Source organism: Prosopis cineraria, unplaced genomic scaffold (genome assembly GCF_029017545.1).
Source record: "Prosopis cineraria cultivar Desert tree isolate PC_DT_omini unplaced genomic scaffold, ASM2901754v1 PC4, whole genome shotgun sequence".
NCBI classification, from domain to species: domain Eukaryota; kingdom Viridiplantae; phylum Streptophyta; class Magnoliopsida; order Fabales; family Fabaceae; genus Prosopis; species Prosopis cineraria.
Window position 1 is genome coordinate 10,014,400 of NW_026555335.1, and position 17,154 is coordinate 10,031,553.

Here is a 17,154-nt window from a genome sequence, read left to right on the forward strand (position 1 = left end):
TCTTCTTCTTCTCCCTTTTTTTTACCTTTTCTCTTTCTTTCTTTTATAATAATAATAATAATTTAATAATATTTATTTATTTATTTTTTTAATTAATTAATAATTTTTTTAAATTTTTTTATTTTAATTTAGAATTATATCCTAAATTAGATTAAATAATCATTTTCTACTAATTTGCTTACCTCTAAATATTTTTTAAAATTTCTATTAACCCAAATTAACTATTAAAATTTAAATTGGGATGTTACATAAAGTAATGAGAAAACCTTTTAGAAAAGATGTTAGGACTAAAAATCCGTTGCAATTCATTTTGATATATGTGGTCCTATGAGTATAAGGGCAAAACATGGAGCTTGGTATTTTATTACCTTTATCAACTAAACATGGAGCTTGGTATTTTAGCAAAACAGGGGTAATTAATCCATTCTAATATATCTAGATGAAGAAATTTATATGTAACAACTATTAGGTTTCTTTAAAAAAGGGAAAGAAGATAAAGTATGTAAATTAAATAGATCAATTTATAGACTAAAACAATCATCCAGACAGTGGTGTTTAAGGTTTCACATAGCAATAACCTCATATGACTTCCAAATGATTGAGGAAGACTACTATGTTTACATCAAGAGGTTTAACAGGAACTTTGTAATATTATCTTTTTATGTGGATGATATTCTACTAGCCGAAAATAATCTGGATTCGATAATTGCTATTAAAGAATGGCTTTCATCAAATTTTGAAATGAAAGACATGGGTAAAGCAGAATACATTCTTAGAGTTAAAATCCAAAGAAATTGCTCTAAGAAACTCCTTTCTCTTTCAGAAGAGAATTACATATGAAAAATTCTTGAGTGTTTTTAATATGAAAGACTATAAACTCATGGATACCCCAGTAACTTCAGGTGTGAAGCTTAGTCCTGATATAAGTCCTAAAATTGAGATAGCCAAAAAAAAATGGAAAGAGTTCCATATGCCAATGCAATCAAAAGTTTGATGTACACAATGATGTGTACAAGGCCAAATATCTACTATGCCATAGGACTTGTGAGTCACTACCAATCCAGCCCCGATAAAGGACATTGGAAGGCTATAAAGAGGATCTTAAGACACTTAAAGGGTACTATTAACTATGCACTATGTTACCAAGGGAGTGATGTACACCTGACAGGATACTCTAACACAGATTTAGGCAGAGATGAAGATGAATGAAGATCGACTTCAAGCTACACTTTCTTGCTAAACAATGGGGCTATTTGTTGGAGTAGCAAGAAGCAGACATGCATTGCCCTATACTCTATGGAAACTGAGTTTGTAGCATGTACTACAGCAGTGCAAGAGGCTATATAGCTGAAGAGATTTTTAGAACATCTTGGGTTTGGAAATGAAAGTACAAATCTAGTGTTAATTCATTGTGACAACACTGCAGCCATAGTCTATACCAAAGATCCTAAGTACCATAGCAAAACCAAATACATAGACATTAAATACAATTTTGTAAGGGATTATATAGCGCAAAAGGTTATCATTATTCAATACACTTCCACAAAATGTATGATAGCATATCCCCTAACAAAACCCATAGCTAAGGAGATATTTAAGAAACATGTAAGGGCTCTTAGCAAGGCTAGATTGAGTTGATGTAATTTTTTGGTTATATTAATGAAAAATTTTCATTACTTCCATATGTGTACGCTCGAGAATATACAATGTCTAGTATGTCGTATAGGTTAATAAGCTTGACTCTCTCATACAAGCAACTGCCTTTGACATTCAAATCAAAGATGAGACATTTGTATTTACCAGCGAGGCAATAAAAATGTTGATATGGTAGAGAAGAAATACAAATCATATGTCACCTCTATCAAAGAGCAAGTCGAGATAAGATCCATAAGTATACTTGAATCAAGTCATGGATCCCCAAATCCATGATACTTGTAGCCAAACAACAAATTCTTCTAAATTGACGCCATACAAGATCAATAGAAAAGAAAAATTTGGGTTTAGGCACAGTAATTATCTGAACTTAAATTTGTATGGTGTTAATAAATGAAAATGACGTACACTCTTACAAGCAAGAGTAACACCATAACATGTGTTTCATACCACATGTGCTTAAGAATCGTAATGGGAAGCAAGTGAATAAATCCCTGCTTCATTGCTGTGAGTCCTAGAAAGAAAAAATCATTTCAATGATGTCTTTTGACTTTGACATTATTATGAAAATATGCCACAATGTATGCTACTTTAACATACATCTTATAGTCATGATTGATGCGACCTAAAGGTATCATGTTAGGAAAGCGACTGTTTCCTATCAAAGTGGTATATGGGCGAAAGGAAGATTACCTTAAATATACACGTCTATGCTCGTATTCAAGACATGTCCTTTATGAAATAATTTGTGAATTCATAAGTGTGGATACTACACATAAGAGAGATTATCTGAGTCTTAGACTGACTTAAGAGGGATCAAATTAATCATAATGAGAAAAGTGTATATCGGTAAATCTAGGACATTAAAGCACGAATTCAATTAAGAATAAATTCAACTTTAGGGTTATTTATGCTAGTCCTTGATAGGATTCCTAGTACGAACACCCAAAATGAAGACATCAAGCCTATGCGATCACAACAAAGCACCTTGCATGAAGAAAGGAAAGAAAAAGAGATAGGATTGACATTATCTTCTCCACCAAGTATGAGTGAGAGATGTTGGGTTATCCACCCTTAGTGGATTAGACCCATATAAAAGCCCAAATTGAGAAATGGAGATTTTGTCACAATTATGAGAAATGTTTGGGTTCAATGTGTAATTTACTCAGGATCTCAAATGTAAGTTTCTCCATTTTTCAACCTTTGAATTTTGAGAGGGAACGTTGAGAAATCGAATTTGCATGTTCCTGTATATCTTCGGTTATGGGTGCAGTTCTCTTGGCTCTAAGTTAACAAACAGAACTCTCTCAGTTTTCCCTGGCTTCTCATCCTCTCTGTGTGTATTTGCTGTAAGTCACGAACTGAGTTCGGTCTGTAACTTCGTTCCCGCATATGGTATAGCATTCGGCTGACACAAAAAGTTTGCTTTGCTCCTTAGATTCTTATACTAAGATTTTCGGTAGTGTTTTGCAGATAATGCGAGGGGAAAAAGGACAGCAATGCAGGAGACTCTGTATAGTAGGCCTTTCAGATTTTCAACATTAGCCTTGCTGATCATATTACTGCTACTAGGTCTTTCAGAAGAATGACTCACAAGTGTAACATTTTTTAATATGAAATCTTACCTGGACATTAATGTGCATTTGACTAGTATATTCCCCTTACTCTGTGTCATGTCGTTTAGTAGATGTTGAGGCTACCTTCATTCTTGTTTTCTCATTCCTACACATATTCAATAGACTACAGTGATTCTGAATGTTGGGTCATGCGGATAATTGTGTCATCAGACGGAGATATTAAATCTGTTCATGATTCTAAATGTTCGATCATCATATCGTTGTTTTCTCATTGCTTATCCATTCCCAATACTAAATTATTTTTCATTACATTTTCTCTCCTTCCATTTTTTTTTCACTCTCAACTTTTTTTTCCATCTAAACGGAAGGTAAAGAACCCAAAAGGTTGGTTTAGTGATTGTGTCATCAGACATGCAGACTACGTGGGCCATTATTGCTTCTACGTTGTGTAGGCTTTTCGGAAGTTGCTCGTTGCCTTCAACCCTTCACGCACACTAGAGTAGGCTGAAAACCAGTATGATATTGTTATTGCTTCAGATTTTCACTTCAAAAAAGAATGTTTAACATTGTTATAAATGAGCTTGTTAGTTATAATAGCAATTTATTTGATTATGAACAACAATGTTAGCTTCTCACTTGTCATTGATCAATCATTGTATTTTTCATGCTTAAGCAATACAAGATTCTCCTGATGTCCTTCCTTCTTTTGTTAAGGATCGAAAACAGATTCTTATAGCTTCATATGATTCAAAAGGAACCGCTCCTGCCCCAAGGAAGGTATGTTTTGAATGTGTTTAGTATTCAATTATTCAATTGTGATTTTTTAGTTGTCCTCTTCAGATTTCTTTAAGAAGTTGATGAATAACTTGAACGGTTGCAGGTAAAATTTGCACCAAAAGCTCCACCTCGTCGAGTGCCAAAGGTAGAAGTTAAAACGTATGTGAGATTCTGTTTTTTAAGCAACACATCTCAATTTAATTACCCTCTTGACTTCTCTGCCTCTAACTGGGTTGTTTATATAGCGAAGTGGTTGATGACGCGGATGCTGTACAGGCCAAGGACTTGCTGCGCCGTTTCTATGTATTTGTATTTCCATTCTCATTATTTTTGTCGATTTAATTTTCTTTTTTCACTTTGATATTCCATGTTGAAAATTTTTGCTTTTCTTACAGGAGAGTTCAATGAGAGCAAAGCCTAAGGTTGAGAAAAAAGGTCTTGTTTGTTACTTCATTCCGTTATGAGATTTTTGATCCATTTTATGCAGTTTCAGTGTATTGAGGTTGAGGATGGTTTTCTGTTCTCAATTTCTTATCACATAAGCCTACGATTAATCCTTCTTTTGGTTCTTGAAACTTCATCATCTAAATAGATTTTATTCTTCTATCCAATCCTCGGAGATATGAATTAGAGATTTATTTTATTTATTTAAAAAGACTGGAATTGGATAAATGGTAAACTGATACATAACTGACTCTGAAAGATCCAGTTTAAATTAGAATCCTTTAGCAAAGCAATTTCTGGGTAGAGTATTCAACAAAGTCAAATTTTGCTACTATATCTATATTTTGTGCATGATATTGTTTTCTTTATATGTGGAATGGCACTAGAAGAATTTACTATCTCAATTGTTTGGAGCATTCTTATGTTAGGTACCTTTGCAGGCTCCGTAGTCCTTACACATCAAAAGTCAAGTTCAAGTCACAAAATCTAAATGCTTTGTGTCTCTGGTTTATTATAGATCAGATCCCTTGTCACTTAAGATATAGAGATTTCAATGAGCTTCACAAGATATAGTTTTCGTCAATGTAGAAGCGGCATTATTCTTTTGTTTTTGTTTTCTAAAATTTCATTGTTCATCTTTTGTTTGCAGTGTCAGCTTCACAAATTGCATTTGGTATTGGAGGTTTCTCGGCTTCGATCAAATCATATGGTGCTACCTGGGGTGCTAGTCATAGGGGCAGTTCTCAGAGTTCAGCCATCAGTGGTATGTTGCCGTCCAAGAAGTCTCTCACACCCCTTCATGGCTATTGGATCCCTACATTGTCTTTGTAATAGGATTCTTCTGTGATGCTTTCAACACAGGTATGAGAGAAAGAATACCAAGAACCATGGGTAAGCGTACTCTGAGTCCTAATTCATCTGTGTGTATGTTTGGAGGCACGTTTGTGCATGCTTGTTCTTCTGAGGTAATGGTTTGATGGATTTTGTTGCAGGACTATTACGGTTATTATCCAGTAACTCTTCCTTTAAGGAGGCTGTATTCAGGAAACCCACCTATATTCGAAGACAAAACTTAGGAAAAAAGATGACAAAAACAATAAAGAAAATTTGCATACCATAGTCATTAAACAATGTCATTGTCTCGAATTATCAGCCGGCTACAGAACTATACATGTTGTAGACTTTTGGTTCGATACATTTCTTGTTAACTGTTAACATGATTTTTGTTTTTCTGCCAGAGTTGAGGATTTATTTCAGTTATTTTGAAGGCTGTTTGCTTTATGCAATGTCAAGCGTCTCTAATTTGTATTGATGTAATAGAACTTCTTGATGAGGAGGAATTTGGGGAGGCTGCAGAATCCTTAACTCATGATGAAAATTCATCAAATCAAGCAAGACTCAATGAGTCTTGGACTATTGGTAAATAATCTAAAATTAGCAATGTTTAGGTCAATTTTTTCATCATAAATCATAATTCTCTGAGCAACTTACTTGTAGGAGGAGAACCCGGAGGCAAGTTTGTTTTTGCTTCGGTTACCACCAACTTTGCCTGTGATTAAACAGTCAGATACTGCTAGAGTCCAAGATGCACCTTCAAGCACTAAACCGCCAGTAGGGGCCAAACATGTGGAAAGGCCGTGTGAGGTGAACGAGTAACCATCTGGACTGTTAGGTAAACTGCTTGTATACAAGAGTGGTGCATCAGATGCTTGAAGTTCAAAACTGTGAATGCTGTACTAATAATATTGCATCAGATGTTCATTCACATGGAAAACCCATAATTGCGTTACTCTTGAAATTCATATCCCGCTCAAGTGAACTGATGTGATCTCTTTGAACTTAATTTTGTGTTTGCTTTTCCCAAATGGTCGCAGGTTTCCTCTGCTGTGGAGTGTGTTTGCCCAAGATGTTGTTGCAGTCAATGCTACTGAGTAGCATTGTTGCACTGTCGGAGAGATCAGCAAGCATGTTACTACAACTCCAGAGGTAGATGCCATATTAGAGAGTGTAGCTGATTTATGATGAATTTAATACGTTTCAAGTACAGTTTGTTCCCTTTTTTTTTTTTGTGGTTGAAGAAATTGTTTGATTTATTCATTTATTCTGGAAAAATGAAGAGAAGAAAGTGATTTTTTTTTTTTTTAAGTTTTCTTTTAGATTGAACAGAAGAAATGAAGTTGCCAAAAGAATCCATGGCATACTACAAAAAAAGGGAAATTAGTTTATTTAATCTCTTTGTGATTCTCACTTTTGAGATTCTTTGTTTCCCTGGATTGCCTCGTGACTTTCTCATCTCAAGCAGCGACTACAATTTATGGATTGAGATCCAAGAGTGGTTTATTATATTTGCTTTTCTCCTCTCTTCCCAAAGGATTTCAAAATTATAACAACAAAATGTTGGTTTTTAACCTCTCTTGATGTTTTCGGGACATTATATTAGAATCTCGCCTCTGCTTTAAATTGCATCTCTAATTTCTTCTGATCTGGGATATGTATCTAATCTTCTAAAACGGAATTGAATCTACCATCTCTATGATTTCGCATTTCCATAATCTCCATCATTTCCATAATTTCCCTACATTATTGTGTCATAATAAAATTCCACAACCCCTTGATAATGTGATGCTTGTAATCCTCAAAACCCTCATTTGAAGTTAATGACTTGTTTAATTCCGAACCTGAAAATATGGACAAAATAACCTTAACGTGGTATAAACATGGTATGGCTATTCGCTTTGTTTTTGTTATCAAGGAATGATGTAGTTTTCTTTTATCAAAGTGAGATTGTTCTCTCTTCTTCCCCTTAACTCCTGAGCCACCTTCATTGGCAATGGTTTCAATTGTTCAATAATAACTTATATGATGCTATCGGTTCTAAACCCAAAACAAAGATCATAAGATGAAAGTCACAATAATTTCATGATCTAGAAGCAAATTTAACCTCCAAATGCAGACATCGATCGGAAGGTAAACAAACATATATTCTTTGTTTAGATACCATGGCCTTATTTACTGAATGAAAATGCACATGCCAGCTTACAACGTGTTAGAGCTGGTGCAATGTGATTTGAGCTCCATGTTGTGGTTGAAGAGTCATAACTGTGTAAGGAGCATGAACGTAAGAAGGAGAGAGCTCCCATGAGAAATGTCGTAAAATATTAGCTAAAGCCATCTTAGCTTCTAGCATGGCAAAATTTTGGCCAATACAAGTCCTTGGTCCCCAACTAAAAGGAAAGAATGCTAACTGATCCTTACTTGCCCTGTAGACTCCCTCAGAGAATCTCTCTGGTTTAAACTCGCCTGCATCATCTCCCCAAATTTCAGGATCATGATTAAGTAGCAAAATAGGCAGTGTAAGATCAACTCCAGCTGGAAGTGTGATGTCTCCTATCTTTGTCTCTTTGTATGTATGTTGATACAAAGCAATCACTGGTGGATATAACCTCAAAACTTCATGAAGTATCATGTTTATCTGCAGAAAGATGATGTTTTTAGAAATGCTTGATGAATAAATGCATCTTTCAAGCCCAATCTAATGCGTTGCAAGTACTTACTATTTTGAAGTTGGCTATGGTTCTGTAGTCCAATTCCTGCTCCTGACCAATTTGTAGGGCCTCCTTCCTTGCCTTTTCTTGCCAATCAGGGTGAATGGCTAGTACTATCATTGTCCATGTTAGCCAACTTGAGGTTGTCTCATGGCCGGCAACATAAAACTGCTTGCACTCCTCTACTACATCTTCCTCTGTCATCTGATCATCACCATTGTTCTCTGTGATTGATTGTAGGAGCTGACCTAGTAAGTCATCATTTCTAGACTGTCCAAGTCTCATTGAATGCTTCTTCCTCTGTATCAAATCTCTTAACATTGATCTGACCTCCCTGTCCAGTTTTTTTCTTCTCTGGTTTTTCTTTGTTGGGATAAACCTAAAGTGATGGCGATGGATTATTTTGAAACTATATCAATTATGAGGGGAAGACAAGAATATCTCCCATTACTCAATATGGTGACTGCTATTAGTGTAAAGTACAAAGAAAAATAAAAGGCAATTCTATCCACTTCTGTCACATTGAGGTAATGATTAATGAGAATGAATATATCAGGAGTATGATCTATAGAAAGCATTTCCATTAGTTGATGAATGACATGTTGACATGAACATGATTCAAGCTTAATTAGCTAGTTTCAGTGAAAATGGAACAGAATAAAGAAAATAGTCAGGAACCTGAATCCAGGAAGGTATAAAGTCTGCATGGCTTCAATAACCAGAATCACGAGCTCTCTGAGAAGTTCGAAAATATGCTTCCCTTCTTCATAGTTGCTACCAAAAGCTGACTCAGAAATAACATCAGCAGTAAACTTTTGAAGCTCAGGCCAGACATCAATGTCACATTTTCCTTCAAGGTTAGTCATGTTCTGCCATCTTTCTATCATACTGCTACAACTGCTGGAGAATACTGGTAACATACCCTTTCAAGAGAAAAACCGGACATTCAAAGACAGTCCTCAAGTCAGGAGAATAGTTTATTTCTTTTAGATTTATTTATGCCAAAGAAGATGATAATCAGTTTTGGTATTATAAAAATGATACCTTCAATCTCTCTAGGTGGAATGCAGGATTAAGAATTCTTCTGCGTCTTGCCCAAGTATAACCCTCTAAAGTTGTCAGTCCCCTGGTTATAATGAGAATGTTTGGATTTAATGGTGGCTTCCCAAAATGACCTCGCTTGTTAGATAACACCTCAATCACCAGCTTTGGATCCTTGATTATCAACCTTGGACTTGTCCCGGACCAAAACATTGATATCTCACCTGCGGAATTTATATTTATATATATATATATAATCATACGGTGACAGCAATGAGATCTGATAATATAGACTCTGTAGAATAAGTTCCAATGCTGTCCATGTCTGCTTCTGGTTTAATTTCTCAGTTTTTTGTTTTTAAACCTTTCGTACAGTTATAGGGGATCTGAGTCATTGCTAAAAGCCAGATCAAGAACTTATGATCATTATGCCCTTCTATCACAATACTTGTGAGATATACATTAATGCTCACACTAATTACAGTTTCTAACCCCATAAAATGAATATGAGGAAACTAAAATGACCAAGTGCCATATAATTCAGGACAAGTTACCATATTTCTGCATATTCTTCAGAGTGAAGGGATCAACTCTGGAAACAATCTTGTGATCTAGTGTCATAGGTTTGGACCAAGCTTCAGTTATCAGCTTCACATATTCTTTCATGTCTCCAATCAGAGGCCTATAAGTGGTACCCATGATTCCTTGTTTCTTTAAGTGCCTCTGTAACAGTTTGGGTTTCCACCAAATGGATTGCAAACCCCTCAGGACCCCATAAAAGAGCAGACCTAGAAAAGCTATCAGTAGTGGAAATAGCACTATGTCATCCATGTTTAGAAGCAAGGTCGTCTGATGGCTCAACAACTCTCATGCCATGAAATTTATACAAGAGAGTTCAATTATGTATCAAATAACTTTATGTAAAGTTTCGGTCAAATGTTGTTTTTTAACGGAAACGTGTCAAACATGAACTTTTTTCAATACAAATTCCATTTGTTCTATAGTCATGCTCCGTTTGTCTTGGAGAAGAAGGCGAAGTGTCTCTAGAAACAATCAATTATAATTTGCAAAGAGGTTGAGGTTCAAGTTTTCTTTTAGTTGCCAGGTGACCAGATTTTAAATTGGAATCTTATCCAAATATATTCAAGTTAAATCAGCCATGGTCAACTTCTGTCCATTAGGATGAATTATTTGTAGCTTGCAAAATATTATTAATGTCACGTCTCAAAAAAGATTACTTGTGCGTGAAGCTCAAGTGTCATATAATACGGAAAGGAAAGAAGGAAGCCATGTAGTATCGTGGAGACGAAATTAAAGACTTTTGACTCGTGTGTGTATGAGTGTGTATGTGTGTGTATAAAGCAACGGAAATTTTTTTAAAATTATTTAGGAAGAGGTGCGTTTTTTCCCCATATGCCTTCAAAAGTTTGATCATTTATCTTTTAAATGCTTGTTTTTTAAAATAATTTAATCAATATCAGTTGCTTCAAGTTATTCAACATGTTTTTTCAAGCAAAGTCTTGAATTCGTGTCTTGTATTGTTACTAGAAAAATGTTATACTCTAGTCATCCAACCAGGCTCTATCTAAATTAATTGATGTGACTTTTAAAAATTGATCAATGCTTAAGAAAATATAAATAAATGATAGAATTATGAAAAATATGATACTATTTTACAGTTCTAAAAAAAAGTTAGGTGAAGTTTTAATATTTTAAAAAAATTATACATTTTTTCAATTATACCCTCATTAAATATCATATATAAGTGTTATAATAATGACAATTAAAATATCAATGTATGATTTTTTTCAAAATAAATAATAAATGAAGTAGAGGTGTAGTTGGAAAATGATTATAAAAATTATCTAATGCTTTATTTTTTGGAACTAGAAATACTTTTAAAAGATGCCTTATATTATAATATGGAGGGAATCATTAAGTTTTTTTTATATGGCTATCTTAAAAAAATTGTACATTTTTCCTATTATACTCTTATTAAATATAATATATAAGTTTTTTAATAATGACAATTGAAATTCCAATGCATCCTTTTTTTGAAAGGAATAATAAATGAAGTAAAGGTGTGTTTGAAAAACAATTATAAAAATTATCTAATGCTCTATATTTTAGACTCAAAAATACTTTTAAAAGATGCTTTATATTATTATGTGGAAGGAGTCATTAATTTTTTTTTATGTAACTATCTGATCATGCCAAATCTAAGTATTATTAAGTTTAATTAGGAATAGTTCGTCAAAAAGCATTTTCTACATTCATAGGAACTCAATTTCAAGATCTTATTCTTAAGTGACCATAACACCTTTTACAAAGACTAGCACTGGTTAGTGTAGGGGGTAATTTTTTTTCGGTATAAACCATCCGATATCTTAGGATATCATGGGTTTATTGCCCGTCCCAAACTAATCTGAATCCCCTACGAGGAGACCTTATAATGATAGCAAGATACTGATAAGACGACCTCTTTGAGGTCACGTTAATTATCGTGTCTATCACTCCCTAAAGTTCAAACCCTCACCTTGAGGAATGTCAGTAAGAGTCCTTACCAACTCTATTGAGCACCCATTGGTTGTAGGGAGTAATTTGATTATAAAGCGTTGGGTTTTTTTTTTTTTTTTACCAGGTTGTTTAGCATTAATTGAAAGAGGTGATTTGTGTGGCCCAAAAAAGGGGGTTGAATTGGATAGAATTGGGTAGCATTGTTGGAACGGGTCAAAGCCTGTAACTTGGTCTCTTTAGGATTTGATAACAACGAGCCCGTTTAGCAGTGGGCCCAAAGCCCCAAACACGTCAAGCACGATCTAGCTGTTCTGCTAACAAATGCACCGCCGGGATTATTTTGCACTGGTTTCATTTTTATAATTTTTATTAAAAATATTTTTTGTAATCGTTTTTTAATTAAAATTTTATTTATAGTCAGAGTGTTTTATTTATGTTCTATATTATGTTTTATTTTAATAATAAAAATTAAATTAAAACTTAACTTTCGTGCGGCTATTCCAAAATGACACAAAATCTTTCTTCAAATTTGCAAATATAAACAACTATGATCCAACTTATTATGATGAACAAAAAATATAAGACTTGTTAGAGGATTTCGCATGCCTAATTTTTGAAATTGAAAAAATATTTTTGTTAAATTTTTTTATAATTATTTTAGGGAGAATTGCACATGTATAGATTGAATATAAAGTAATTAAAATAATTAGTAAATTTTTTACAGGTCTCATCCACGTGTAAATACTAAATTTTAACATGTAAATATAAATATTTGACTTGTAAATGGATTGAAAAAATAATCAATTTATTGAAATGCATTCTTTTAAAATAATATTTATTCATTATTAATTAAAACATTGTCATATACAAAACATTGATGCTTTCAAAAAGTTAGCATATCCATGACGATGCACGTGTTGTACTTCCTGATATGTGTCACATATTTTGCCATCTATGTTAACCATATTTCTATGGAAAAAAAAAAAGGACGATAAAATCTCAATAAATTACATAAATAATAATTTAATCTTTTAAAATGTTATAATTTTATTAAAATTTTTAGATATTTTTATGTAAATAAATTTTAAAATAAAAAGAACATTTTATCTTTATTAAAAATGATAAGTCACAATCACAATTTTTATTTAAAAAATAATAATTTTTATTTTATAAATTAAAAGAGTTGAACACGATATCACAACGTGAAAAGTATAATTTTTATTATTAAAAAATATTTCAATCACAACTTTTATTTAAGAAATAATAATTTTTATTCTTTAAATCACAAGAAATCGTAACTTATAAAGTGTAATTTTTATTTTTAAGTTCTCAAAATAACAAGTCTCAATTATAACTTTTTTTTAAAGAATAACAATTTTTTTTTAAAGAATCATAAGAATTGAATAAGAAATCAAAACTTATCCATAAGGAAAAAAATAGCCTTTTCAATTTAAAACTTATTGACACAAAAGCCTCTAAAAATTTCAATAAAATTATAACATTTTGAGATATCAAATTATCATTTATATAATTTAAGAGATTTTATTATCATTCTCCTCATTTCTTTTCATTAATATATTTCTTTATGCCTTAAAAACTTTTAAAAAAATTAGTTACTTGTTTAAAACCCAAAATACCGATATTTATCCTCTAAAATATTGAAATAACATATGTTTATTTTATTCTAAAATTTTGAAAATTAATATACTTGTCATCATATGTTGTACTCTCTCCAATTTCATTTACAAAACACGCTCTAGAAGATTCATTTAGTTCTATATACAAGTTATAGTTTAACTTTTTAAGTAATATTTAAAATATATTTTCACAATCATCATTCATAAGAGAGAAAATATAATATGATATTACTCTTTAAATTTGTTACATAGGAGTGTTTTTAGAATTTTATATACTTTTATTCCTCAATCCTCTAGTCTTTTTGATAAGTCATTTTTATTAATTTCATCAATATCAATGCAAAAAAAATTTAAAAAATAAAAATGTATAGAATTTTAAATATATCTCTATATACTAAATTTAAAAAGTAATGTCATGTTATTTTTTTATCATGAATGATAATTTTAAAAAAATTAAATATTATTTTAAAAGTTACACTATAATTTATAAATGAGATTAAATTAACTGTTTAAAATGTAATTTATAAATAAAATTAAAAAAAATATTTTTTTGTATTGAGATTAATGAAGTTTATGAAAAGGATATATAAAAAGAATAAGAGGAGTATCATGATGATACATGCACCATTATAGATGTTTCTTTTACGTAACCCAAAAAATACTGCGTGCGATGCTAGCCGAGAAGCCTACACTCTACCCAAGCACACACCCATGAGTGCTGCTAAAATTGTACCAGAAGCCGGGGTAGGTAGGCACAGATAGGACAGAGTGCTAAATTGGCAAAATGCAAAAATCAAACTTCTTCGTAAGGAATGGAACATTCTTTTTTGGGCAATTAATATTTTAGCATTTGAAAATTGCGACTGTTAAGTTCAGTGAACTGTTACACATACTAACTAAATACAGTAAAAGCCTTTGCTATTTCAACCAAAATTGAAACCAATGCATCAACATTTCTTTGCCTACCGGTTTTTCAGACTTCAGAGCAATGCTATTTCAACTCGATTAACTTTTTTTCCCAGACAGTTTTTTTTTTTTTTTGGGTTTTAAAAAAGGTTGAACATGTCATAAAATTAATCAGAAAGAGACAAAATTAGTCTCTTCCTCAGCGTTTGCACTTCGCAGCCACGCTTTACTGGGGTTGGATATTAATAAATATAAAATATTTTTAATTTTTTAAAGTATAATTATTATTTTTTTAAAATTATTTATATTGAATGAATTACTTTATATATATTTTAAAGTAAAATATCCTACTCCCTCTATTTAAAAATGTAAGGTATTTTTTTAAAAGTTGGATGTTAAAAAATGTAAGGTATTTTAAATTTTTTGAGGTGTAATTATTATCATTTTTTTCAAAGTATTCCTATTGATAGTGACTTTATATTTATGATAAAATATTTAATAGAAGTAAATATGAAAAAATAGGGTTAGTTTAAAAATAGATAATTACTTTATTGGAGTAAGATTCAATTAAAAATACCTTATATTTTTTAACAAAAGGAGTATTAAATAAAATAAATAAAAAAAGATGAAATTAGTTTAAATATTTTATTAGAGATAAAATTTAATTAAAAATATTTTATATTTTTTAATATAGAGAGTATGTGATTTTTGTTAAAATATATTATAAATTGAGATAAATAAAGCTTTTTGGTATTGAATGATTAATTGGGTGAAGTGAATGGGGTTTGTGGTTGTGGTCCCATGCACTAAATAAGAGTCAATATACTACACTACCATAGCCCCCAACTGTCATTCCACTAGAGATGACAAAATGAATCAATGAATGAGAGAGAGAGAGAGAGAGGACCAAGGAGCTCACATGAGCTGGACACGGCTGTGAAGATTCAAAGATTCGCGGATGGGCAAGGATGAAGGAAAATTAAGAAGCAGAAGATGACAAGCCGATGAGAGAAAAGGAAGAACAAGCCAATTGTGCGGCTGCCTTCTTTGGTCCTATTAATTCCTTTTCATGATCTCCATCCTTTCTCTTTCCCTATCAATTATTATTGCCCCCTCCCCTCCTATAACCCTGCTTCTCCCTCCTTACTATTCCTTCTTACTATTCCTTCACTTTCAATTTCCTTCCAAATAAGCCACATTTTCTCCTACCAAGTGTTGCTTCATAGGATAGGATTCTTCGTTTAATTGATTAGGAGAGTTAAACTAATTTATTTTGAGATTTTGAATTTGAGCCTTAAGAAATATAATGCATTAAATAAATATATTAAAGTCATTTCAAGACACTCGTAAAGCCATTATTAATAATAACAATCTTATATAATGAGAATTTGAATTTTAATTTAGATATCAAGTAGTAATACTCACAAGTTTTTTAAAATATTAAGTGATATAATTAGAAAGAAAAAAAAAGACTCTTTGCAGGAGTTAGGGGCATTAAATTCTTTTTTTCTTACTAGTATTCTTATTAGTTGTATTATTGTAAAATGAGATTATATAATAAATAAATTAAAGTAATTAAAATGCATTGAGTTTAATTGCAGAATAATCTTAAAAAAAGTGATTTTTTTTTTTACCATTTCAATAATTCAAACCAGCCAGTGAAGCCACTTTAAAGTATTTTTCTTAATCGTTTCAACTAGTTAAAAGTGAACCTATATTTTAAAGAGGATAAATTCTTCAATCTATATAACTCACGATGTACTTCAAAATATAAAACATGTTGAAAAAATTAAAATTTTATTGAATAAATTTATTTTAATATTATCTTTTTTTATTTTTATTTAATTTTTTTCTTTTCCTCTTTCTTTTCAATATACTCCCTCCATTTAAAAATATAAGATATTTTTTGATGAGTTGAATGTTTAAAAATATAAGACATTTTTAGTCTTTTGATGTGTAATCATTGCCTTTTTTAAAAAAAGTATCCCTATTAATAATAAATTTATATTTATTGTAGCATATTTAATAGGGGTAAATATGAAAAAAAATAAGGTTAGTTTGAAAGTAGGTAACTACTTTATTCGAGGTGAGATTTAATTGAAAATACCTTATATTTTTTAACGGAATGAGTATTAAATAAAAAGTATTTTTAAAAATTTATATTTTTATATAAAAAATAAGATTGTTATGCGTATTTAATAATAATTATTGGTATATGAGACTTTTTTTAAAAGTATCTTATATTATAATTTGATATGGAGGGAGTATCATATTTAAATTTTTAATCTCTTCATGTAATTTCTTATAGAACTCTCCTTTAGATAGTTTAAAAGAAAAATTTGCAAGCTTCTTCTTAAAACATATATTGACAACCGATAAAATTGGTTCGTTTTGGTGCAAAAAATAATAACGACGACAACGACGACGATCATCAACTTAACGCCGTAACGGACATAATTTGCCTAATCTAATTATATGGCCTTACACAATTGAAGTTGGTTCATAAATGAGTAGAAACAGCTTGCAAATTGACAGAGTCAAATGAAGAATTTTGGCCAACAAATGGAATAAAATAGATTATTAATATATAATAATAAATCACTGCTATCTCCACGCCAAAAAAACACTGCTAAATTACAAAGTTAGTTGAAGATGCTGTTCTCCACGTGCTATCTCCCACGCCAAAAACACTGCTAAATTAGTAAATTATATACTCTCCCAATTTTTTAATAAATCATTTCTAAAACTCATTAAAACAAAATTTAGTTAGTTAAAATAATAAAAAAATTTAAAAATAAATCAATTTTCAATTTTGCCTCTAAATTCAAAAAAATTATTTCAAACGTGAAAATTTTTTTTGAGAATGAAAATAATGCACTTCTTTTTAGAATTTCCTAAAAGATAATTTTGAAATCGTCCACCAAAGACAAAAAATAAGGCAAAATGACTCATATAAAATATATAAAAAAAACTTTCTGCAATATGATTAATAAAAAAGATCAAGAGAGTAATACTAAATTCCTGTCATTAACACACACACACACTTATACTCTTATT

General features: G+C 31.2%; 1 protein-coding gene across 2 annotated transcripts; it reads right to left on the reverse strand.

Annotated features, from left to right (window-relative positions):
* Positions 1–6,988: 6,988 nt before the first annotated feature.
* Positions 6,989–9,889, reverse strand: LOC129308403 (cytochrome P450 CYP72A616-like). Of its 2 annotated transcripts, XM_054949514.1 has the most exons (6): positions 9,592–9,889; positions 9,041–9,261; positions 8,675–8,919; positions 8,006–8,375; positions 7,492–7,923; positions 6,989–7,129 (listed from the first exon to the last, which is right to left on the reverse strand). In XM_054949514.1, exons 1-5 carry the CDS (start codon positions 9,866–9,868, stop codon positions 7,498–7,500), a joined length of 1,539 nt encoding a protein of 512 aa, XP_054805489.1. In that variant the 5' UTR covers positions 9,869–9,889; the 3' UTR covers positions 6,989–7,129; positions 7,492–7,497. The 2 variants fall into 2 exon arrangements, with proteins under 2 accessions (XP_054805489.1, XP_054805490.1); XM_054949515.1 differs by lacking the exon at positions 6,989–7,129 and having other exon boundaries at positions 7,327–7,923.
* Positions 9,890–17,154: the final 7,265 nt, after the last annotated feature.

Excerpts from the sequence above, each read along its gene's own strand:
- LOC129308403 (XM_054949514.1), bottom strand. The coding sequence starts at position 9,868 with ATGGATGACATAGTGCTATTTCCACTACTGATAGCTTTTCTAGGTCTG. Across the intron at positions 8,376-8,674 it reads TTATACCTTCCTGGATTCAG|GTTTATCCCAACAAAGAAAA; the intron begins GTTCCTGACTAT and ends CCATCACTTTAG. Across the intron at positions 7,924-8,005 it reads CCATAGCCAACTTCAAAATA|ATAAACATGATACTTCATGA; the intron begins GTAAGTACTTGC and ends ATCTTTCTGCAG.